Here is a 24,952-nt window from a genome sequence, read left to right as displayed (position 1 = left end):
CACGTGAATGGCTACTTGATGGAAAGAAGCAATGCAGTGACGGAAGTGATGAAATGAAACCTAATCAAGACCTAGGGGAAGAAACTAGGAAGTATCTTTTAGACCGACCCAGCGTGGAAAAATCCGAACTATGTGTCCATCCATATATTCAGTGCGCTCAAATCACGAACGCAGAGAAGCAAATATGTGCTAAAACGTGCGATGAAATACGAGAGTGCGATGACGGTATTGATGAAAGTTATGAGCATCACAACTGTTCAATTCGCTTTACTTTCTCGAATGTAACAGTAACAGAGAGTGAAACTTCTATTTCATCCCCCAATTTCCCAAATAATTATTTCAGCGATGCGAGGAAAATTTGGTTCATTCACGTTGAAGATGGATTCCTTTTGAAGTTCAAGATCGAACAATACCAGTTGGAATCAAACTGCAAGGATGATGTGATCCTCGTCAAGGATATTGTACGAGATAATGAAGTGAAAGTAAGTTAAAATAAACGGGTTGGAATGGTGGAAGTTTTGAGTATTGACTCAAAGAGCCTGATTTGCTTGGTAAAAGATTGCTTTAAAAGAGATTCAACTGAATACTGAATTCGAATTGTTGAGAATTAAATTAAATTTAAAGTCGGAATATAATCAGCAAATTCATCATGCAGTAAAATATATGAACAAAAAGAATAAAAATAAAGATCGCGGCAAAGATCAGGAAATTTAATACATGAACAGACAGTTTATCATAACACCAAAAAGAGAAGAATGAAAATATGATTAACTGGTCTCAAAATCAGGAAATGAAGTTAACATGAAAATATGAAGCACAAAATGAACTAAATTAATATTTCTATGAAATTAATGAATAGCGCCATTAAATAACAGATTGAACCGGATTACTAGTGTGAGGTTATCACATTTCACCTGTGGCAAAAGTAAAGACATATAAAATTTGTTTATAACCGAAATTTAATAAAATATCTACTGGTTATTATATGCAAGAGAATACTGGTCTTAATAAGCTTTTGTTTGCAATTACATTAATCCGATTCAGTATCTGTTTCGCTTTCAACTTCCCAGACCGTCATGGTTGTTTCTTCATAATTTGGAGAAAAATAGTATTGAGTTGGATACGATATGTCTGGTGAGCAAGCTCCTATTTGAAGGTTTGTTTCAGGGCCATTTGTTCAGATATAGCTGTTTTCTCATTATGAGAAATTTCCGAAATCTTGTTTTTCTTCGCCTTTTGTTGTTGTTTATTAATTTTTCGCCGTTTTTAACGAGAAGAAGCTTTTTTTGAATTGAGTGCTCGGAGACAAGTCTGTCTTGAAGTTCGTGGATTTGTTTGACTCTGTTATAGAGGGCTAAGTGCATTGTCGTTTGCTCGTTGTTTGTCGACTTGTACTGACTTTTGTTTGTCTCCTTTTTGGTCGCTGTTGTGGTGTTGCTAAGTAGAGATTTCTTCTTGCAATTAATTTTATGGCGCCCCTGGCTCAACTTTTTTGTTCATAACTGGCGTCCTCACACGCAAAGCGCAAGAAACGTTTGAATGTATAGAAGAAACTCAACTCGAATCCAAATTTATGTGGCGACATTTTATCTTCTTCCCACCTTCAATCCTTTGCATGTTTCAGAATTATTTCTTCTGTTGTTCCCTCCGTAATCGGATTTGGTCTACGGTCTGCATGCTCCTTCAGGTCAGTCTGCGTTAAGGTTTTGACCCAGTTTTTGACCCATTTCCGGTTTTGAACATCCAGGCTCTTCTTTGATCGTTTACAATTGCAGATTTTTCAAGCTAGTTTTAAGGTTAGTGATGCCTCAGTTCGTCGTACGGGTAGTCCTATATGGGATAACGAAATACTCTGGATTTTTGTGCTTGTGTCGTTGTTTCTAAGACTGTTCGCCTCTTAGGTTATAATGTGACATCTTTGTTCAAAAACACTGTTCCTGCAGGACCCATCCTCCCATTTCACCTGCGGTATAAGCTCGTCCCAGCGAAGGGTCTCCAGATCTATATAGTTTTTCAAAGTCTGATCATAACTTTACATATTTGGATTTGGCTCTCTAGTTATTATGTCAAATGGAGTGTTCGGTTTACGTACAAAATGAGCCTCAAATGTTGAATGATTGATTGTCTTTTGACGACATCGTCGTAGTTGATTAAATATCTGTTTTATTGAAGAACTTATTTTTAGTTTTTTTTTGTGCCATTACTTCAATGCATGCCAAGCGCCTTTTAATTGTTTGTACTAGCCTTTCCCCTATTCCAATTGCTCTGTGACCGTGACTAGAAGATTCAATGACCTTAATATTTTTTTCATTATAAAATGATTTGATTTGCAGACCGATTGGACATTTTGCTTGTTCTAATCTAATTGCGCGTGTATGCCATGCCAAAAACTTATAATCTTGAAGTCACTTTAAAACATTTTGTGCGTTCGCTCTATCGAAATTTCGAAAAACGATCACTACCCGCAAGGAAGTGTACTTCTCGGTCTTTTTCATTGTAAATAGGACCACAAGAATCTATATGAGTTTCTTCATTAGGAAATTTAAATGAATTTAATGGTGCTCACGGAGTAGAACGATTTAAAGAATTTAATTGTTTTTACCGTTTTGGACACCGGGATTGCACTTTGCTGTTTTTGAAAGCAAATCGCGGTGCAGGTATGGCCACCATTCTTGAATTGCCATATAAGCCATCCCCATATTCCAGGATATGTTGCATGAATGGCAGGGTTCGATGCATGCGTCCGTTATCGAATTTGGGGTCGCAGTTTTGTCATCCACACGCGCATGCAACCGTTCTGTAGATCCAAATCTTTCCAGTGGCTGTTGATGTAGGGCAAAATCTGCTTAAATCTCTCGTCATAGTCTGTATTTAGGCAATCGCGTAGTTCCTTTAAATTTACGTCCTTAGAGGCAAGATTGGACATCCGGAAACTGGGAATACAGAAAGTCAAAATTGAATGAGTCCGCTCAAAGATCGTCAGATGATGTACGGTTGTTTGTCACATTCGTGGTGTTTGTTCCCGGTGTAGAGGGCGTTGTGATTAATGGCGGAGCGATCGACGGTTCAGCCTTGTCAGTAAATCTTACCTTGGAGAGTGTTGCTTGTCTTACATTAGAAAGAGTTTTGTTGTCTGAGTACTGATTGGAATTTCTGTTCAATTCTTTTTAAATTAGAGATTGAATGGACAACTGAATTGAAGCGAGAGTTTGTGCAAAAAGCATATTTGGGTTTTTTTCGTGAACAAGAGACTATGATTTTGAAAGATTGGTTTTTAAATCGCTAAGTATTCCGCCATTGTTACACCTTTCAGAATATTTGTGTTTTTGCCCCGCGGATTCGCTATATATATTGTTGTTGGTACTTAGAGTAATTGTGTTCAATTTATTTGCCTAAATTCGCTCCTGAAAATCTGCACAGTTCTGGGTTTTTAACAGAAATTTATTTGCGCTGCATTTAATTGCTTCTAATTTCGTCATTATGAACTCTTCGTCCTATGTAGATATTTTATCGACTGCTTGTTGCGGTTCGCGAAATTTATAGTCTACCAGACACATTTTTGTACCAGGTAGATGATCGACCGTGAAGTCAAACGGAAGTGTTCGGTCAGCGCATCTTGCGAGTTGACTATTATATCGTTTATCAGCCCTGTTTGCACGCATGATTCAGAGTAAGGCTCTATGATCAGTAATGACGTTGAATGGTTGAAAACATAGGTAATATTTGACAATAATGGTAGTAATGCTCAATTGACCAATCTACACCAAGAAACTCTATTTCATTAATTCTATATCTTTGTTCTACTGTATTGAGGAGTTTAAGTGCGTTTCCGAGATATTTTCTAAGGGCATTGCATTTTATGCGTGTTTATTTTTGAATTCCGAGATGAAGAACTGCACCCTAATTACCGACAAACCTTCGTGAAGTGATTGAGTATACCACGGTGTTTACATTTTCTACTAATTGCGAGGGAAACCTGTGTGTGATTTCTTGTCCCATTTTTTTTGACATTTTCTGCTTAGAACATTCTGTTTGCAATTGAGTGTAAATCTGCATCATGTGTATGGAGGTTTGTTTTCGCCGAAAAATCGATTGAACTATTGAACAGAGTTTACTCCGATTGTAATGCTTGATGAAATCTGTTGATGTATTGGTGACCCGTCTCCATGGTTACTGCAATGCTTAGTGCTTTCTCTGGTTCAAAACTGTGTCACGTAGCAATTCACAATGAATGTCGACATCTAACGTAATTGTTAAAAATATGTCACGCATTTTGTCCTCCTCTTGATTTTCAAAGTGGCAGTTTTCGGCTAGTTCCTTCAGAGTGCTGTAGTATTGTTCAACTGATTCACCTTTTTCTGTTTTTCAAAAAAGAAAACGTATCCATTAAAAGTGATGTTGAAAGTGATACGCACTTTTGACCAAACAACGTCCACGAGCGATCCTTCACGACGGATTTCTAATCTCTCTCTCTCTCTCTCAGTTTGTTCTGTTGAATCCTCGATACGTAATTTGTACTTCAGCTCTGGTGGAAGATCAACTCGTGAAGGTTTAGGCCCTATAAGTGTGCCCAAAATGATCTCTCGCGTGCCAGTATTGATAACTTTACTTGTATTCGCCTTTTCTCTGTCGGATTGGTGGTTCTGTTCTTGTGTTAATCGTTCCCAAAACGATTCGTTTCACAAAAAAAAATATTTGTGATTCTCAAGCTGCTGACTGCGTCAAGTTTTTTATATTAACAAACGTTACTCAATTATGTATTTGCTCCGCAAAGTCCAAAACTGCATTTTGATGGAAATCGGATAATTTTGCCGCGCGAAATCGCTTATAATTCTGTTTGTTGGAAATAATAAATCTTGAGGTAACTATTAGCTATTATCCGCTCCGCCAATACACTGCTTTGTTTTTTTTATGCTGAATCGCTTAGCAAAAGACGAAGTTATAAGAATTGACTCAAAAACATGGTTTGATTGGCAAGTGATTGCTTTAAATTAAATTCATTTGAATACTGAATTGGATTTTTTGAGAAAAGAATTAAGTTTAAAGGCGGAATATGATCAGCAATATGATCATGCACTGAACCTGTGAATGAAAGAATAAAACTAAAATTTGCGGCAAAAATCGGGAACAGAAAGTGAATCATAACATCAAAATGAAAAATAGAACAGATGACTAAATGAACTCCAAATATGAAAATAAATTTAACAGTTGAAAATGAAGGACGAAATGAAGTAAATTAGAACTTAAATGAATTTTATGAAAGACACCACGAATTAAAGATATAAGAGAATTAAATGTACTTAGGTATCGCATTTCCACAGTAACGAAAAAAACAAATATTCAATTTCACAGAAAATTACTAAAATATGTACTGGTTATTGTAAATAATAGAGTATTGGTCTCGAACAGTTTTTGTCTGCAAGAACAATGATCCGATTCAGAATTTGAGGCTAATTCAAGTTGCCGAACCGTCATTGTTGCTTCTTCATAATTTGTAGAAACAAAGTATTGAGTTGTATACGGGATATCTGATGAGCAACTTCCTATTTGTAGGCTTGTTTCAGGGCCATCTGGGTTTTGACTGTCTGCTTTTTTGATTGTAGAGATTGCGTCTTTGATCGCCTTTCCTTATTTGTTGATCATTTGTCGTCGTTTTTGACGAGAAGGAGATTGTTTGAAGTAAGTGTTGGAAAATTCATGGGAATTTTTGTTCATATCATGGAATCGTCTGACTCTGATATAGAGGGCGATGTTCGTTGTTGTTTGCTTGTTGTTTGTCGACTTCTACTGATTGCTTTTTTTCCGTTTCGGTCGTTGCGGTGGTGTTACCAGCTCAGTTAAATTAGTAATTTCTTCTGGCATATTGTTTTCTGGCGCGATTGGCGACTGGCTCTATCTTTTTGGTATAACTGGCATCTTCACACAAACATTTGAATGTATTGAGGAAACGCAGATCGAATCGTCATTTATGCGCCAACTTTTATCTTCTTCCCTCCCTCATTTTATTTCCGAGCATGCTTTGCAATCTTCTTTCGTTTTTCCCTTAATTTCCTTTGTTCCGCGGTCCGCATACTCTTTCGGGTCAGTCTGTTGTTCAGCCTCTGTCCCTTTTTTTGCTAAATCTAATTTACAAATCGTCACTTCTGTCTTTGTGGTTCTTTTCTAGCAGAGTTGTAGAGGTCCGCTTTGACCACTGACGATTCTGGGGCTAAGACGTCTTGCAGACCATCCACGCTGTTCTGTGATCGTTTACTTTCGGGGATCTTGCTAGATAGTTTTAAGGTTAGTGATGCCTCAGTTCGTGGTACGGGTAGTCCTATATTAGGACGTTGAAGTACTCTGGACTCTATTGCTGGATCGTTATCGTTGTTGCTACGTTTGTTCACATCTTTGATTAGTCTTGTGAAGTATTTGTTCAAACTGTTTCGATTGAAAAGGCATTTTTTTGCGATTTCCAACCTGCTGACTGCGCCATATCGTGTGCATTAACAAAATTTAATGAGTTGTGTTTTCGCTCAGCGAAATCCAAAATTTTATGGTGCTGAAATTCAGGTAATTTCGCGGAGAGAAACTGCTTATAATGCTGTTTGTTAGAGTGTTTAAATTTTGAAGCAACTTTTAGCTAGTATTAATTCCGCGAACACAATGGTTTGTTTAGCTATGCTGAATCGCTTAGCGATAGACTAAAATTTGAGTGAAAGAGCATGAAAGAGCTTGAAAGAGCTTGGTTTGTTTGGAAAAATGGTTGCTTTAAAAGAGACTCAGCAGAACAGTGAGCTCGAATTATGAAGAATGAAATTAAATGTCAAGGCAGAATATGATCAGCAATTTGATCATGCACTAAATTGTGAACAAAAAAAATAAAACTAAAACTGACTGCAATGTTCAGGAAGTTTACCACAAGAACATACAGTGAATCACAACACCACAATCAAAAGCAGGAAAATTAACTAAATATTCTCAAATCCAGGAAATGAGTTGAACATCAAATTATCAAAATCAAAACAAACTAAATTAAAATTTGAATGAACCTAATGAATAGCTCCACAAAATAAGAAATTAACAGGATTAAATTACCGGTGTCTCACAGTACAAAAAACCACCCTTTTCAAGCAACCCAGATCAACCGTTACGCTATATTGTTTTAACAAGCTAAAAGGTAAAATAAAATGCAAACTAAAACTCGACCCAAATCACATATGAAACGATGCAAAGTCTTCGGCGCCGCAATTCGAGGCAAAATGATATACTTGACCTTTGCTTAAATCAAATTCTTAAAGATGTACTTCTGCTTGAACCTAATTGTTGATTACCAAAAACTTATGGTGTACTGTCAAATCACGAGTGGAGGAAAAGTTCTTTCAAGAGTCTGCAATTTTGCTTCAAAGGACTTAAAGTGTGATTCCACCCTGGTTGAGGTCCCAGACGAAAGTACCCTCTGATTGGAATTGAAATGACTTTAGTTGCTAGCAACAAAACTCCCACATAACAATAGTACTGCCCGATGGGAAAACTCAGTTAACTTTAGAGCTAATCTGGTGGTTTCTTGAAGTAAGAAAGCAAACGTAAAAAGAATTATTGACAGTAAAAACTCATCATCGTCATCCTGATGGCGTTTTTTCTTAGAATAATTTATGTATACCTATCATCTAAACTTTGGTTTGCTAGAATTATGTAGCGTAACAATTCATCTGTGTTGCTTAAAAAATTGCCTGTTTTTGCGTCCTTTTTCTTCTACAAAAAATTATCTCATGAAGAAACAACGCTTCTTTCCATATTATCAAGTTCTCATTTAAATTTTATTTTGCTCTTGAATAAAATTTCTTCTAATTGTTACACCTTGTAAGATAGTTGTATCCCGAAATGCACAGTTTTTTTTTCAATTTGCGGCAGATAATTAAAACTTGTTTTTGACAACATTTTTTTTGCTTTTACTTTTTTGTCCCTTTTGTTCGACTTTTATTTATTAATCAGGAAAAAAATAATCTCAGTTCTCACATGTAAGTAAATTTTTTGTTTCGGAAAAAATATTTTCAGAGGTGACGGATGGAGTTTGGACAATCCCTTTTAATCAAGCTACTTACTGATTAAAGTTTGTCATCCATTTCCGCCATTTTGAACTGCTCGTCTTATGTAGATGTTTTAGTGGCTGCTTGTTGACGTCCGCAATGTATAATCTACCAGACACATTTTTGAACCAGGTAGTTGATCGACCGTGAAATCAAACGGAAGTCTTCGGTCAGCGCAACTTGCGAGACGAAAATTATATGATTTATTAGCCCTATTTGCACGCATGATTGAGAGTAAGGCTCTATGATCAGTAAGGATTTTGAATGGTTTAAAACATAGGCAATATTTGACATTAATGGTAATAATGCTCAATTGAACAATCTACACCAAGAAGCTCTATTTCATTAATTCTATATCTTTGTTCTACTGTATTGAGGAGTTTAAGGGCGGTTCCTCGATGCATTGCTCCTAGATATTTCCTCGATGCATTGCATTTTAAACGTGTTTCTTTTTTGATTTCCGAGATGATGAACTGCACCCTAATTTGCGACATACCTTTGCGAAGTGATTTAGTAGACCACAGTAGTTACATTTCCTGCTAATTGCAAGGCTAACCTGTGTGTGATTTGTTGTCCCATTCTTTCGACAGTTTCTGCTTAGACCAGTGCGTTTACAATTGATTGTGTTTCTGCTTCTTGTTTATGGAAGTTTGTTTGCGCCTAGTAATCGAGTGAACTGTTCAGTAAAGTTTACGCAGATTGTAATGCTTGATGAAGTTTGTTTTTGGTTTGGTGACCCATCTCCTGGCTATTGCAGCGCTTAGTGCTCTCTCTGGTTCAAAACTGTGTCACGTAGCGATTCACGTTGCATGTTTTCATCTAACGTAATTTTTAAAGTGGCAGTTTCCTCCTGGGATTTTCAAAGGGGCAGTTTTCGGCTAGTTCCTTCAGAGTTCTGTAGAATTGTTCAACTGATTCACCTTTTTCTGTTTCCAATAAAATTGATGTTGAAAGTGTGATAACACACTTTTGATAACAAACTTTTGATCACATAACGTCCCCGAGCGATCCTCCAGAAAGGATTTCTACTTCCGTGATTTTCTGGCATTTGAATTCTCTATGTAATTGAGTTGACTTTTCCGTATTTGCCTCAATCTCGCAGTTTGTTCTGTTGCATCCTCGATGCGTAACTTGTACTTCTGGTGGGAGATTGACTCGTGAAGGTTTAGGCTCTAGAAGTGTGCAAAAATGATCTTTCGTGTGCCAGTATTGATAGCTTTACTTGTATTCGCCATTTATCTGTCGGATTGGTGGTTTGGTGGTTCTGTTCTTGTGTTAATCGTTCACAAATTGATTCGTTTCACAAAAAGAATTTTTTGTGATTCTCAAGCTGTTGTCTGCGTCATGTATTAAAGATTAACAAACGTTACTTAATTATGTTTTCGCTCCGCAAAAACACTGCTTTTTTAGTTATGCTGAATCGCTGAGCGGAAGAAGAATTTCTTAGTATTGACTCAAAAACATGGTTTGACTGGCAAGTGATTGCTTTAATATAGATTCATTTAATAGTGAATTGGAATTATTGAGAATGGAATTCAATTTAAAGGCAGAATATGATCAGCAGTTTCATCATGCACTTAAATGTGAACGAAAGAATAAAACTAAGAATTGCAGCAAAGATCGGGAACAGAAAATGAATCATAACATCAAAATGAAAAAAAATGAACAGATGACTAAATGATCTCCAAAAACGGAAATGAATTTAACATAAAAAAGGACGAAATAAAGTAAATTAGAACTTGAATGAATTCAATGAATAGCGCCACGAGTTAAAGATCAAACAGGATTAAATGAACTAATGTATCGCATTTCCAAAAAAAAACAAATATTCAATTTCACAGAAAATTAACAAAAATATGTACTGGTCATTGTAAAAATTAGAATTTTGGTCTTAATAATATTTTGTCTGCAAGGACAATGATCCTATTCAGAATTTGAGGCTAATTCAGCTTGCCGAACTTTCAAGGTTGTTTCTTTATAATTTGTAGAAAAAAGTATTAAGTTTTTTACGGGATATGTGATGAGCAACTTCCTATTTGTAGGTTTGTTTCAGGGCCATCTGCATTCTGACCAGCTGCTTTCTTGGTTTAGAGAATATGTCTTTGTTCGTTTTTCGTTATTTTCTGATCATTTGTTGTCGTTTTTAACGAGAAGGAGATTTTTTGAGGTAAGTGTTGAAGAATTTATGGGAATCTTCGTTGATTTCATGGATTCCTCTGTCTCTGATATAGAAGGTGTTGTGCGTTGTCGTTTTCTCGTTGTTTGTCGACTCCTACTGAATGCTTTTTGTTTCCGTTTTGGTCTTTGCGGTGGTTTTACCGGCTCCGTTAAATTAGTAGTTTCTTCTGGCATATTGTTTTGTGGCGCGATTGGCGAATGGCTCTACCTTTCTAGGCATGACTGGCATCCTCACACGCACTGCGCGGCAAAGATTCGAAAGTATAGAGGAAACGCAGATCAAATCGTCATTTATGCGTTGACCTTTGTCTTCTTCCCTCCACCAATTTCTTGCGAGCATCTTTTGCATGTTTCAAATTTAATTCTTCTTTCATTTTCCCCGTTATTGACTTTGTTCTACGGTCTGCATACTCCTTCAGGTCAGTCTGCTGTTCAATTTCTGTTCAGCTTCCTAATTTTGCTAAATCTAATTTGCAAATCGTCACTTCTATTTTTGCGGGTTCTTTTTTAACGGAAGTGTAGAGGTTCGCTTTGACCACTGACGATTCTGGGGCTATGACGTCTTGCAGACCATCCAGGCTGTTCTTTGATTGTTTACTTTCGGGGATCTTGCTAGATAGTTTTAAGGTTAGTGATGCCTCAGTTCGTGGTACGGGTAGTCCTAAATTGGGAATTTGAAGTACTCTGGACTCTATTGCTGTATCGTTGTTGCTACGTTTGTTCACATCTTGGATTAGGCTGTGACGTATTAGTTCAAACTGATTCGATTAAAAAGGGCGTTTTTTTTATTTCTGACTTGTTGACAGTGCCATATCGTATAGACTAACAAACGTTAATGAGTTCCGTTTTCGCTCAGAGAAATTCAAATTTTAAAGTGCTTAAATTCAGGTAATTTTGCGGTGAGAAATCGCTTATACTGCTGTTTGTTAGAGTTATTAAAATTTGAAGCAACTTTCAGCTAGTATTAATTCTGTGAACACAAAGGTCTATTTAGTTATGCTGAATAACTTAACGATAGACTAAGTTTTGGGTATTGACTCAAAGAGCTTGATTTGTTTGGAAAAATTGTTGCTTTAAAAGAGATTCAACTGAACAGTGAGCTCGAATTATGAAGAGTGAAACTAAATTTCAAGGCAGAATATGATCAGTAATTGGATCATGCACTAAATTGTGAACATAAAAAATCTAAAATTGGCCGCAACGTTCAGGAAGTTTACTACATGAACAGACGACAGGGAATCACAACACCACAATCATAAGCATGAACAATTGATTAACTATTCTCAAAGTCGGGAAATGAGTTTAGCATCAAAATATCAGGATCAAAACAAACCAAATTAAAATTTGATTGAATTTAATGAATGGCGCCACAAATTAGGAATTTAACAGTATTAAATTACTAGTGTATCACAATACAAAAGACAACTTCCCAAGCAAACCAGATGAACCGTTACGCTACATTTTTTTAACAAGCTAAAAGGTAAACTAAATGGCAAACTGAAACTAGATTCAAATCACATATGAAACGATGCAAAGTCTTAAGCGCGGCAATTCGAGGCAAAATGATATACTTGACCTTTGCTTAAATCAAATTCTTAATGCTGTACTTCTGATTGAACCTAATTGTTGAGTATCAAAAAAATCGGGGTTACTGTCAGACTACAATTTTAGGAAAAGTCCTTTCAAGAGTCTGTCTGCAATATTGCTTCGAAGGATTTAAAGTGTGATTCCACCCAAGTTGAGGTCCCAGACGGAAGTTCCTTTTGTTTTGCTAGAATTATGTAGACTAACAATTCATCTGTGTTCCTCAAAAAATTGCCTGTTTGTGCGTCCTATTTCTTGGACAAATAATTATCTCATGAAGAAACAACGCTTCTTTCCATATTATCAACTTCTGATTTGAATTGTCTGTTGCTCTTGTTTAAAATCTCTTATAATTGTTACACCTCATAGGATAGTTGCACCCCGAATTGCACAGTTTTTTTTCATTTTGCGGCAGAGAATTAAAAATTTTTCTTGACATTTTTTGCTATTACTTTTTTTGTCCCTTTTGCTCGATTTTGGAATTATTATTCAGGAAAAAATCATCTCACTTCTCACATGTAAGTAAATATTTGGTTTCGGAAAAAAAAATTTCAGAGGTGACGGATGGAGTTTGGACACTCCCTTTTAATCAAGCTATTTACTGATTAAACTTTGTTATCAATTGTCGTCGTTTTTGACGAGAAGGATCTCTTTTCCTTTTAAGTGTTGGGGACTTGTACTGATTGCTTTTTTTCCGTTTTGGTGGTTGCGGTGGTGTTTTTGGCTCCGTGGATTTAGTAGTTTCCTTTTGCACTTGATTTTGGGGCTCGATCGGTTCTATCTTTCTGTGCATAAATGGCAACCTCACACGCAATTTGCGAAAGACAATTGAATGTATGAAGGAAGAGCATATCGATTCATCATTTATGCGTCAATGTTTTACCTTCCTCCCTTCTTCAACTTTGTTCCAATCGTCCTTTGCAAGTGTCAAAATTATTTCTTCTGTCGTTTTTCCCGTGATCGGTTTGATTCTTAGGTCAGCATACGCCCTCAAGCCGGTCTATCGTTTAGCCTTTGTACCAAACTCTGCTAAATCTTATTTGCGAATCGTCATTTTTCTTTTTCCGGGTTCTTTTTTTAAAGGAGGTGTAGTTGTCCGCTTTGACCACTGGCGATCCTGGGTCTAAAGCGTCGTACAGACCATCCAGGCTCTTCTTTGATCGTTTATTTTTGGGGATCCTTCTAGCTTATTTTAAGGTTAGTGATAACTCCGTTGGTGGTACGGTTAGTCCTAAATCTAAACATTCCATCAAAGTTGAGGTCCCAGGCGGAATTTCCCTCTGGTACGAATTGAAATGATTTTAGTTTCCAGCAACAAAATTTCTGCAAAAAAATAGTACTGCCCGGCGGGAAAACTCAATTAACTTTAGAGGTATTCTGGCGGTTTTCTTGAAGTAAGAAAGCAAACGCGAAAAGAACTATTGACAAGGAAAACTCATCATTGTCATCCTGATGGCATTGTTTCTTAGATGAATTTATGCATACCTAACATCTGCCTTTTGGTTTGTTAGAATTATGTAGTGTAACAATTCATCTGTGTTGCTCAAAAAATTGGTTGTTTGTGCGTCCTGTTTCTTGTACAAATAATTATCTCATGAAGAAACAACGCTTCTTTCCATATTATCAATTTCTCATTTAAATTGTCTATTGCTCATGCTTAAAATCTCTTATAATTTTAATACCTCACAGGATAGTCGTACTCCAAATTGCACAGTTTTTTTCATTTTGCGGCAGAGAATTAAAAATTTTTCATGACAACATTTTTTTTGCTTTTACATTTTTTGTCCCTTTTGCTCGGCTTTTATTTATTAATCAGGAAAAATTATCTCACTTCTCGCATGTAAGTAAATATTTGGTTTCGGAAAAAATTTTCGGAGGTGATGGATGAAGTTTTGCACTCCCTCTCAATCAAGCTATCTACTGATTAAACGTTGTCACCAATTGTCGTCGTTTTTGACGAGAAGGATCTCTTTTCCTTTTAAGTTTTGGGGACTTGTACTGATTGCTTTTTTTCCGTTTTGGTCGTTATGGCGGTGTTTTCGGCTCTGCGGATTTAGTAGTTTCTTTTTTTCAATTGATTTTGTTGCACGATCGGCTCTATCGTTCTGTGCATAACTAGCACCCTCACACGCAATTTGCGAAAGACAATTGAATGTATGAAGGAAGGGCGTATCGATTCATCATTTATGCGTCAATGTTTTACCTTCTTCCCTTCTTCAACTTTGTTCCAATCGTCCTTTGCAAGTGTCAAAATTATTTCTTCTGTCGTTTTTCCCGTGATCGGTTTGATTCTTAGGTCAGCATACGCCCTCAAGCCGGTCTATCGTTTAGCCTTTGTACCAAACTCTGCTAAATCTTATTTGCGAATCGTCATTTTTCTTTTTCCGGGTTCTTTTTTTAAAGGAGGTGTAGTTGTCCGCTTTGACCACTGGCGATCCTGGGTCTAAAGCGTCGTACAGACCATCCAGGCTCTTCTTTGATCGTTTACATTTTGGGATCCTTCTAGCTTATTTTAAGGTTAGTGATACCTCCGTTGTTGGTACGGCTGGTCCTTAATCTAAACATTGAAGTATTCTGGACTCTCGTGCGGGATCGATGTATCGACGTTTGTTCGCTACTTTCATTAAAAAGTTTTTGGTCAACGGGTTTTTCAAAATTTCATAAACTGACAATTTTGATGAGGTTGAGAGGGATATTAAATAGAACGTAAATTATGTAGCGTAACATCTCATCTGTGTGCCTTAAATTTGGCTTTTCGTACATCCTGTTTTTTGTACACTTAAATATCTCATGAAGAAGCAACGCTTCTTTGCATCTTAGCAAATTGTCATTTAAGATCTCTGTTGCACATGTTTAAATTCTCCTCTAAGTGTTACACCCCGTAGGATAGCTTTACCTCAAATTGTCTTGTTTTGTTTCAATCTTTGGCAGATGTTTAAAATTTTTTCTGAACAAGGTTTTTTTTCAGCTTTAAATTTTTGTGTCTTTTTGATCGACTTTTTTTTATTGAACAGGAAATAATGATCCCGCCTATCGACTTTAAGTATTTTTTGTTTGAGAAGGTAATATAACAGCGGGGGCGGATGGAGTTTGAACAATCCCTTGTAATTTATCTCTATACTGATTAAACTTTACGATTTTTGAAACACTTGAACACTTGAACGAGCCTAATCCAATCCAGAGAGTTCTGATAGGTGCCAGTGTAGAAAAAATGAGGGTTAAATCAAAAAGAAATTGGTGAGATGAAATGATAACTTGTCATCTTTTTGCAAATTGTCCGCTACTTTCATTAAAACATCTTTGGTCACCGGAATTTTCGAAATTTCATTAAATGACAAATTTGATGAGGTTAAGGGGGATATTAAAAGTAGTCGATGGACAAAAAAGTTAAAAATTCAATGTGCATTTTGTGCAATCGGTTGATATTATGAGGAAGTTTGTGTACTCAGGTGTTGTTTTTCTGCGTTCGTGTAACTAACAAACAAGAAACCGATGAAATTGCGAAGCCAGCAATACAAAGAAAAATTATAGCCCGTCTCTAACCCTAGGGCAAACTCAATAATTAGTCAGCAACTTATTCGGGTCAAATTTTTCACTGATTTTGTATGAATCAGAGCTGGCTCAGTGATTCATTCTGAATTATTTTTGATTAAATAAAATTCTGAAAATTATCTCTGAAACTTGCTCTGATTGGGAGACAATCAGAAATCACCTCTCAGTTGGTTCTGATACCGTCTGAATCAGAACAAAGACTTGAAAAATCTGTTAAATTATTCTGAATCAGCACGGATTGGCACTGAGCCATAGGTACAAGTCAACTCAGAGTGAACAGATCTGAGCCTTATGTTATCCAACGAGTTAAACTGTCGTCTTTTGGACGAGAAGGAGCCATTTATCTATAAAGTGTTGGGGACAAGTCTGCGTTGATTTCATGGATTCTTCTGACTCTGTTATAGAGACCAACGTCCGTTGTCGTTTGCTCGTTGTTTGTTGACTTGTTTATACTGATTGCTTTTTGTTTCCGTTATGGTCGTTATGGCGGTGTTTTCGGCTCTGCGGATTTAGTAGTTTCTTTTTTTTTCACTTGATTTTGTTGCACGATCGGCTCTATCGTTCTGTGCATAACTAGCACCCTCACACGCAATTTGCGAAAGACAATTGAATGTATGAAGGAAGGGCGTATCGATTCATCATTTATCCGTCAATGTTTTATCTTCCTCCCTCCTTCAACTTTGTTCCGAGCGTCCTTTGCATGTCTCCGAATTGTTTCTTCTGTCATTTTTCCCTTGATCGGTCTGGTTCTACGGTCCGCATACGCCTTCAAGCCTGTCTATCATTCAGCATTATTCCCAAATTTTGCTAAATCTAATTTGTGAATCGTCATCTCCGTGGATTTAGTAGTTTCTTTTTGCACTTGATTTTGGGGCGCGATCGGCTCTATCTTTCTGTGTATAAATGGCATCCTCACACGCAATATGCGACAAACAATTGAATGTATGGAGGAAACGCATATCGATTCGTCAACTATGCGTCAATGATTCATCTTATTCCCTCCTTCAACTTCGCTCCAAGCGTCCTTCTCATGTTTCATAATTTTTTCTTCTGTCGTTTTTCCCGTGATCGACTTGATTCTTAGGTCAGCATACGCCCTCAAGCCGGTCTATCGTTTAGCCTGTATACCAAATTTTGCTAAATTTAATTTGCGAATCGTCATTTTTCTTTTTCCGGATTCTTTTTATAAATGAGGTGTAGTTGTCCGCTTTGACCACGGGCGATCTTGGGTCTAAAGCGTCGTACAGACCATCCAGGCTTTTCTTTGATCGTTCACTTTTGGGGATCCCTTTTGCTTATTTTAATGTTAGTGATGCCTCAGTTCGTGGTACGGGTAGTCCTAAATCGGGAGATTGAAGTCCGCTTGACTCTCGTGCGGGATCGTTATTTCTACGTTTGTTTGCATCTTGTGTTAGGTTGTGACGTCTTTGTTCAAACTGGTTCGATTGACAAAGGCGTTTTTGGGAATTTATGAGCTGCTAACTGCGCCATATCATATAGATTAACAAACCTAAATGAATTGCTTTTTTACTTAACGAAATCCAAAATTTTATAGTGCTCAAATTCAGATAATTTTGCTGTGACAAATCGCTTACAATGCTGTTTGTTAGAGTTATTAAATAGTAAAGCAACTTTAAGCTAGTACTAACTACGCGAACACAAAAGCTTGTTTAGTTATGCTGAATCGCTTAGCGATAGACTAAGTTTTGAGTATTGACTCAAAGAGCTTATTTGTTTGGAAAAATGGTTGCTTTAGAAGAGATTCAACTGAACAGTGAGCTAGAATTATGAAGAATGAAATTAAATTTCAAGGCAAAATATGATCAGCAATTTGATCATGCACTAAATTGTGAACAAAAAAACTAAAATTGACTGCAATGTTCAGGAAGTTTACTACATGAACAGACAGTGAACTACAACACCACAATCAAAAGCATGAACAATTGAATAACTACACTCAAAACCTGGAAAAGAGTTTAACGTCAAAATTTCAAGATCAAAACAAACTAAATTAAAATTTGATGGATTTTATTGAATAGCGCCGCAAATTAAGAATTTAACCGGATTAAATTACTTGTGTATCACAGTACTAAAAGCAAACTTTTCAGGCAACCCAGGTGAACCGTAACGCTACATTTTTTTAACAAGCTAAAAGGTAAACTAAAAGGCAAACCAAAACTCGACTCAAATCACATATGAAACGATGCAAAGTCTTCGGCGCGGCAATTCGAGGCAAATATTAGACTCGACTTTTGCTGAAATCAAATTTTTCATGCTGTACTTCTGCACAGTTTTGGAGTAAAAAAGATATCCAGGTTACTGCCAAATCACATGTGAAGGAAAAGTCCTTTAAGGAGGCTGATTTTTGGCTACGATTGGTAGCTCGACCCAGGTTGGGGACCAAGATGGAAATGCCCTCTGAATAGAATTGAATTGAATTAGGTTACTAGCAATAATAAAATTCCTACCTATCAACTACACTGCCCGGTGGGAAAATCCAAATAGCTTTGTAGCTAATCTGGTGGGTTTCCTGATGTAATGAAGCAAACGGAATGGAATTGTTGACAATTTAACAAGTGGAATGGAATTGTTGACGATCATCATCATCATATTAAAGCATTGTTTCTTAGAAAACAATACATATATCTAACCTCTATCTTTTCGTTTGCTAAAATTATGTAGCGTAACAACTCATCTGTGTTGCTTAAAAAGTTGGCTTTTCGTTCATCCTGTTTCTTGTACACTTAAATATCTCATGAAGAAGCAACGCTTCTTTGCATCTCAGCAAAATCTCATTTAAGTTCTCTGTTGCACATTTTTCAAATCTCCTCTAATTTCACACCCCTAGGATAGCTTTACCTCAAAGTGTCTTGTTTTGTTTCAATCTGTGGCAGATGTTTAAAACATTTTCTGGACAACGTTTTTTTAGCTTTAAAATTTTGTGTCTCTCTTTTGATCGACTTTTTATTTTTAAACAGGAAATACTGATCTCGCCTTTCGAAGTTAAGTAATTTTTTTGTTTGAAAAGGTATTATAACTGTGGGGGCGGATGGAGTTTGAACACTCCCTTGTAATTAATCTATATACTGATTAAAATTTATAATTTTTGAAATACTTGAACACTTGAACGAGCCTAATGCGATCTAGAGGGTTCTGATATGGCTCCAGTATAGAAATAAGGAAAGGTTAAATCAAAAAGAAATAGGTGAGATAAATGATAACTTGTGATCTTTTTGCAAATTGTCCGCTATTTTCAATTTTGGTCTTGATGTTTTTGATGTTTTTGTCCGCTAAAATGTCTTTGGTCACCGGACTTTTCGAAATTTCATAAAATGACAAATTTGATGAGGTTGAGAGGGATATTAAAAGTGGTCAATGGACAAAGAAGTTAAAAATTCATAACCAAATGTACACTTGGTGCAATCGTTGATGTCATGAGGGAGTGGGATGCACTCAGGTGTTGTTTTCTTTGCGTTCGTGTTACTAACAACCCAGAAACCATTGAAATTTGCGAAGCCAGCAATACATAGTGAAATAATACCCCGTATCCAACTCAAACTCAGTAATCAGTCAGACTCTTATTCGGGTCCAATTTTTCACTGAATTTGTCTGAATCAGAGCTGGCTCAGTGATTCATTCTGAATTATTTTTTATATACTGAAAGCTATCTCAGAAATTTTTGGCGTTTTTTTGGAATTTTCGGGCTGCTGAGTGCATATCGTATAGATTAGCAAACTCTAAAGAATTGCGTTTTTACTTAACGAAATCCAAAATTTTATAGTGCTCGAATTCAGGTAATATCGCTGTGAGAAATCACTTATAATACTGTTTGTTAGAATTATTTATTTTTGAGGCAACGTTTAGCTATTTTTTGCTGCGCGAACACAATGATTTGCTCAGTGATGCTGAATGGCTGATCAAAAGACTAAGTTTTGAGTATTGACTCAAAGGGCTTGATTTGCTTGGAAATTGATTGCTTTATAAGAGATTCAACTGAACACTGAAATCGTAATATATTGAATTAAATAAATTTAAAGGCGGAAAATGATCAGCATTTTAATCATTTACTAAAATGTGAACAAAAGATTAAAAGTAAAATTGGCGTTAATGCTAAGGAAATTTGCTCTATGAACAGACACTGAATCATAACACCACCATGAAAAGAATGAACAAATGAATCAATGATCTCCAAATCAGGAAATGAATTCAACATCAAAACATCAAGGACAAAATGAACTAAATTAAAATTTAAATGATTTAATGAATAGTCCCACAATTTAAGTTTTTAACAGGTTTAAATGTTTTAATAAATCACAGTTCAAAAAGTCAACTTTTTAGGCAACACAGATGAATCGATTTGTTACATTCTTTTAGCAATCTGAAAGGTAAACTAAAAAGCAGACTAAAACTCGACTAAATCACATATGAAACAATGCAAGATCTTCGACTCGGCGATTCGAGGCAAAATGTTAGACTCGACTTTTGCTGGAATGAATTTTTTTATGCTTTACTTCTGCGCTAACCTAATTGTTGAGTAAAAAAAGATATCCAGTTTACTGCCTAATCATATGTGAAGGAAAAGTCCTTTAAGGAGGCTGATTTTTGGCTACGATTGGTAGCTCGACCCAGGTTGGGGACCAAGATGGAAATGCCCTCTGATTTGAATTGAATTGAATTAGGTTAGTAGCCATATTAAAATTCCTACCTAACAACTACACTGCCCGGTGGGAGAATCTAAATAGCTTTGCAGCTAATCTGGTGGGTTTCCTGATGTAATGAAGCAAACGGAATAGAATATTTGACGATAAAAACTCATCATCAACATCATACTTATAGCATTGTTTCATAGAAAACAATACATATAACTAACATCTATCGTTTGGTTTGCTAAAATTATGTAGCTCAACAACTCATCTGTGTTGCTTAAAAAGTTGGCTTTTCGTACATCCTGTTTCTTGTACACTTAAATATCTCATGAAGAAGCAACGCTTCTTTGCATCTTAGCAAATTCTCGTTTAAGTTCTCTGTTGCACATGTTTAAATTCTCCTCTAATTGTTACACCCCGTAGGATAGCTTCACCTCAAATTGTCTTATTTTGTTTAAATCTGTGGGGGATGTCTAAAATTTTTTTCTGGACAACGTTTTTTAGCTTTAAAATTTTGTGTCTCTTTTGATCGACTTTTTGTTTATTAAACAGGAAATAATGATCTCGCTTTTCGAAGCTAAGTGTTTTTTGTTTGAGAAGGTAATATAACAGCTTGGGCGGATGGAGTTTGAACACTCCCTTGTTTTTAATCTATGTACTGATCAAACTTTACGATTTTTGAAACACTTGAACACTTGAACGAGCCTAATGCGATCTAGAGATTTCTGATATGGCGCCAGTGAAGAAATAATAGAGATAAGGAAGGTTAAATCAAAGAGAAATAGTGAGATAAAACGATAACTTGCGATCTTTTTGCAAATTGTCCGCTACTTTCATTAAAACTTTCTGGTCACCAGTATTTTCAAAATTTCATAAAATGACAATTTTGATGAGGTTGAGGGGGATATTAAAAGTGATCAATGGACAAAGAAGTTAAATATTCATAACTCAATGTACACTTGGGGCAAACTGTTGATGTCAAGAGGCAGTGAGATGTATTCAGGTGTTGTTGTTGTTGCGTTCGTGTAAATAAAAACCGAGAAAACAATGAAATTTGCGAAGCCAGCCATTCATAAAGAAATTATACCCCGTATCTCACTCTCTAGGGCAAACTCAGTAATCAGTCAGAGTCCTATTCGGTTCCAATTTTCACTGAATTTGTCTGAATCAGAGCTGGCTCAGTGATTCATTCTGAATCATTTTTTGGCTCAGAAAAGTACTGAAAATTATCTCTGAATTTTGCTCTGATAATCAGAAATAACCTCTCAGTTTGTTCAGATACCCGTCTGAATCAGTACTAAAACTTGAAAAATCTCTTAAATTGTTCTGAATCAGTACCGATTGTCACTGAGTCATAGGTACAGGTCAGGTCAGAGTGAACAGATCTGAGCTTCGTGTTATCCAACAAGTTAAAGTGGCAGGCAAATTTTGAAAAGAGAAGCAGCAAAGCTTGCGAAGCGAGAAAATTTGGTGATGTGTGATATCGAACTTTAAAGGAAGACAGCAACCTTATGCGAATTAAGATCATGAGATGTTGGTCCCACGACCTGGTTGCATGTGCTATTGTCTTTATAAATTGAGCTCCGTTGAAAAGAAGGAAATAAGTGGACAAAACAGTGTAATTGTAGTGTATTTCTAAGAGTGTGATTTCTTCAAAATTGCGGTGTATTTCTAAGAGTGTAATCGCCTCAAAATTACACTTTTCACTCTTTTCCCCACTAAAAATTGGACGAAAGAGTGTAATCAAAAGTAATTTTTATGAGTGTAAAAAAAGTGGATTAAAGAGTGTAAAGAGTGTAAATAGAGTTTAATTTTTACAAAATTACTCTTACACTCTTTTCCCTGCTATTTAAGAGTGGAAAAGGCTTTACAGAAAGAAAAATCTTTTTTTTCAACGCATTCCCCGCTTTCACAGCATATCTTACACTAATTTGCCACAGAAGTCGATGCAGTAAATTTTGAAGGAAATGCGGTGCATTGTGCGGTGAATTTTTGTAAGAAATGCGATGAAATGCTGTGAAATATTTAATGTCACCGCATTCACTGCAATCACTACATTTCTTACAAAAATTCATCGCATTTCCTACAAGAATTTACCCCAAAACCTCGACCAGGGCAGAAAGACATCTCTAATATTCAAAAAGGTTTGGCCACTTCCAATTACACGATTCCTAACCTAATATCACCACTATTGTCTCAAAAGTTGTCCGCACTGACAGTAGTAAGCCTCCCCGGGTCGATGTGTCAACGCTTAAAATCGCTTTAAAATGTAAGATATGCGGTGAAAACGGTGAAAAGATGTATGAATTGCGATTTTCAGCGTTGAATGCGATGAATGCTGTGAAAAAAAGTAATTCAGCGCTAAAAGTCGCAAATCTTACAAAAATTCACCGCTAAAACCGCAAATCTTACAAAAAATCACCGCTTTCACCGCATTCGTCGCAACGAGATGCGGGCGCTTTGCGGTGATTTTTTTTTCACCGCTAATCACCGCAATTCTTACATCATTTTTCGACCATACCTCGACCCGGGTCCCACACTTACTCCTCAAACAGCCACTTGTGTTATGAGAACATTACGCGAAAGCAAATAAAGCGGACAATTTTTGGAAAAAAAGAAAGATCCAATATTTCAAGATTAGATGCACAGGAATAGAAAACCCAGAGTCCAGATTGATTTACGTCTACTAATACAGTCGCCCTGATATAGGTCTACTAATCAATCAATTCAAGATTGTTTTCACATTGTCAGCATCTGTTCTTCTTGGATCCTATTTGGCATCATAAAAGCTGCAATGCGCACCAGGTGCTCTTCTGATCAAAGAAGGGCGTGGACCCGCTTCGATAACGCGAAGTCTAAATTAAAACTACCACTGATGCCCCCATTCAAACAAAACTATGACTAATTAAACTATGACCTGATCTGTTATAGCTTCTATCATACCTTCCTTCCTATACTAAATTTGATTTCTTGCAATCAAATAATCCACCAAGAAGCTTTTTAGTTTTAAAGTCAGATTTTTGTAGAGAATTGTTTTTTACTCAAAGGACGTTCAACCTAATCTTAGCTCTATTATAGCTTCATTAGATGGAACTTAAGTTAGTTTTAAGTTAAATTAAGGTTGGGCCTTAAATTATCAAGTGAAATTTTTCTAGCTTAAGGTGACTTAAAGAAATACCTCAACAGTTAAAGAAGGGCAGATTTACTTCAACAGTCAAGGTGAATTAATGTTTTACCTTAAATTTATTTCTTTGAAAAGTCTTTTATAGAGCTGGTTCTCGTCTTCGTACGTGTGGCTGGGTCGGCTAGATCTGATTTACATAAACCTATGCAATGTACCCGATCCTGTATCGTACGGCTGGGCGACGTATGCCTTCAACATAACTGTCATCTTTATTAGTGACAGCTCTACAACAGACAGGGGTTTCAGAGCTTTGGTAAAGAAAATCCGAGATCCGGATCACAATGTGGTCAAAAGAAGTGTGGATTCATTTCCCAGCCCAACTCCAAAACACAATACGACTCGGGAGGCACAAACGCTTGCTACTACAACAGACAACAACAACGGGTATACATTTCCGACTCTCTGGTCCACTTCGAGCGGACCAACGTCCATACATGAGAGCAAAAGATTATCAGAAACAACCTTGTCGACAACCCGCTCAACGACACAATCTAGTACCACAGGGGCCAGAATAACAACTACATTAACTGGCAAACCCTCAACAATTTCTACAACAGCATCAACATCAACAACGTCGTTATCAACGTTAACAAATACATCGACAACGACATTGTTATTGACAGAAGAACAAACAACAACAACAACTACACCACCAACAACAGAAGCTCTCCTTTTTAAGGAAGTCAGCAACCCAAGTATGGATGAAGCATTCGAAGATATTTTTGCAAACTTCACTGATAATTATTTTGAACTTTACGATAAAACCAATCGAGAAGATTATTCCGACGTGCGACAGGCGGTGTTCTTCGACCAGGAGTTTGTTCAACTGACTGGTCATCAAAGGAATGACTTTATTGTCCAGTGTTCCTTTGACAACAAAAACTGCAAGGAACAGGCTTTCTCGGAGTTTGAAGATCCAATGTATGGAAAGTGCTTCACGTTCTATCCCTGGAGGTAAGCCCAAAAGAAAACTTTGTTTAGCTTTCAGTGACGATAAGGTCAAGCCTCTACGAAGTTTTCGATCTCCTACATGCAATGCAATTTACTATATAGATAGCTTTAATTTGAAAAATGTAATGTAATGCTGTGCAGTATTTTTCAGAATTCAAAAATCCAAAAATTCCACTGGTATATGGGCGTAATTCTTCACTTCAAAGAATTTGAACTGCATTGATACGCTGTCTTTTTATTCCGTTCACACAATTTTTTTTAAGATGTGACTAACCTGAAAACCATATCGAAATTCAATCAAAAGTTTGAGTTGCCTTATTTGCACGCTGGATAACTCATTTTTTCTTGTTTTTCTTTTCTATTTTGATTGGCAGAGTGTTGCAGTCTTGAGAATTGAGTTCTGTAACGGTTTTCTTTCAGAATGGCGCCTCCTTGTTTTCTTAGATTTTATGAAAATCGTAGCTGTTCAGTGGTGACCAAGTTTGGTCCTAATGCCAAATATCTTGTTTTAATTTTTTTCCAAAAGTAGATTACACTTCTGGTTTGAAGGAACAAGCTAATGGGAGTAAAAATTTGTTAACATATGAGTGATATGTACCTCATCATATTTGCCTCGAAAAAAATAAGGTTCTTATCGCCATTAAAAATTGTTTTCTATTAGATAATAAAATTTTGCTCAATATTTTGAATTGAAGGAGCTGAGTAATGAAGGCCGGCTGACACTGGGACTTTTCAAACAAATCTGAGAAATGATCAAGTAATGCCCATTTTTTTCAAAATCACTAAAA

The 24,952-nt window shown here is 36.4% G+C and overlaps 1 protein-coding gene across 1 annotated transcript; it reads left to right on the top strand.

Moving 5' to 3' along the window:
- Nucleotides 1–53: 53 nt before the first annotated feature.
- On the top strand, nucleotides 54–24,167 carry LOC142356314 (uncharacterized; the record flags this gene model as incomplete). Its single annotated transcript, XM_075408249.1, has 2 exons — nucleotides 54–482; nucleotides 23,299–24,167. Coding segments are annotated over exons 1-2 (1,298 nt in total), but the record flags the coding sequence as incomplete, so codon positions are not given.
- Between the last annotated feature and the right edge of the window lie 785 nt (nucleotides 24,168–24,952).

Source organism: Convolutriloba macropyga, unplaced genomic scaffold (assembly GCF_964194025.1).
Source record: "Convolutriloba macropyga unplaced genomic scaffold, txConMacr16.3 SCAFFOLD_3033, whole genome shotgun sequence".
Lineage (NCBI taxonomy): Eukaryota > Metazoa > Xenacoelomorpha > Acoela > Convolutidae > Convolutriloba > Convolutriloba macropyga.
Note: the sequence above shows the minus strand (reverse complement) of the source record. Positions and strands in the feature narration are given on the sequence as shown.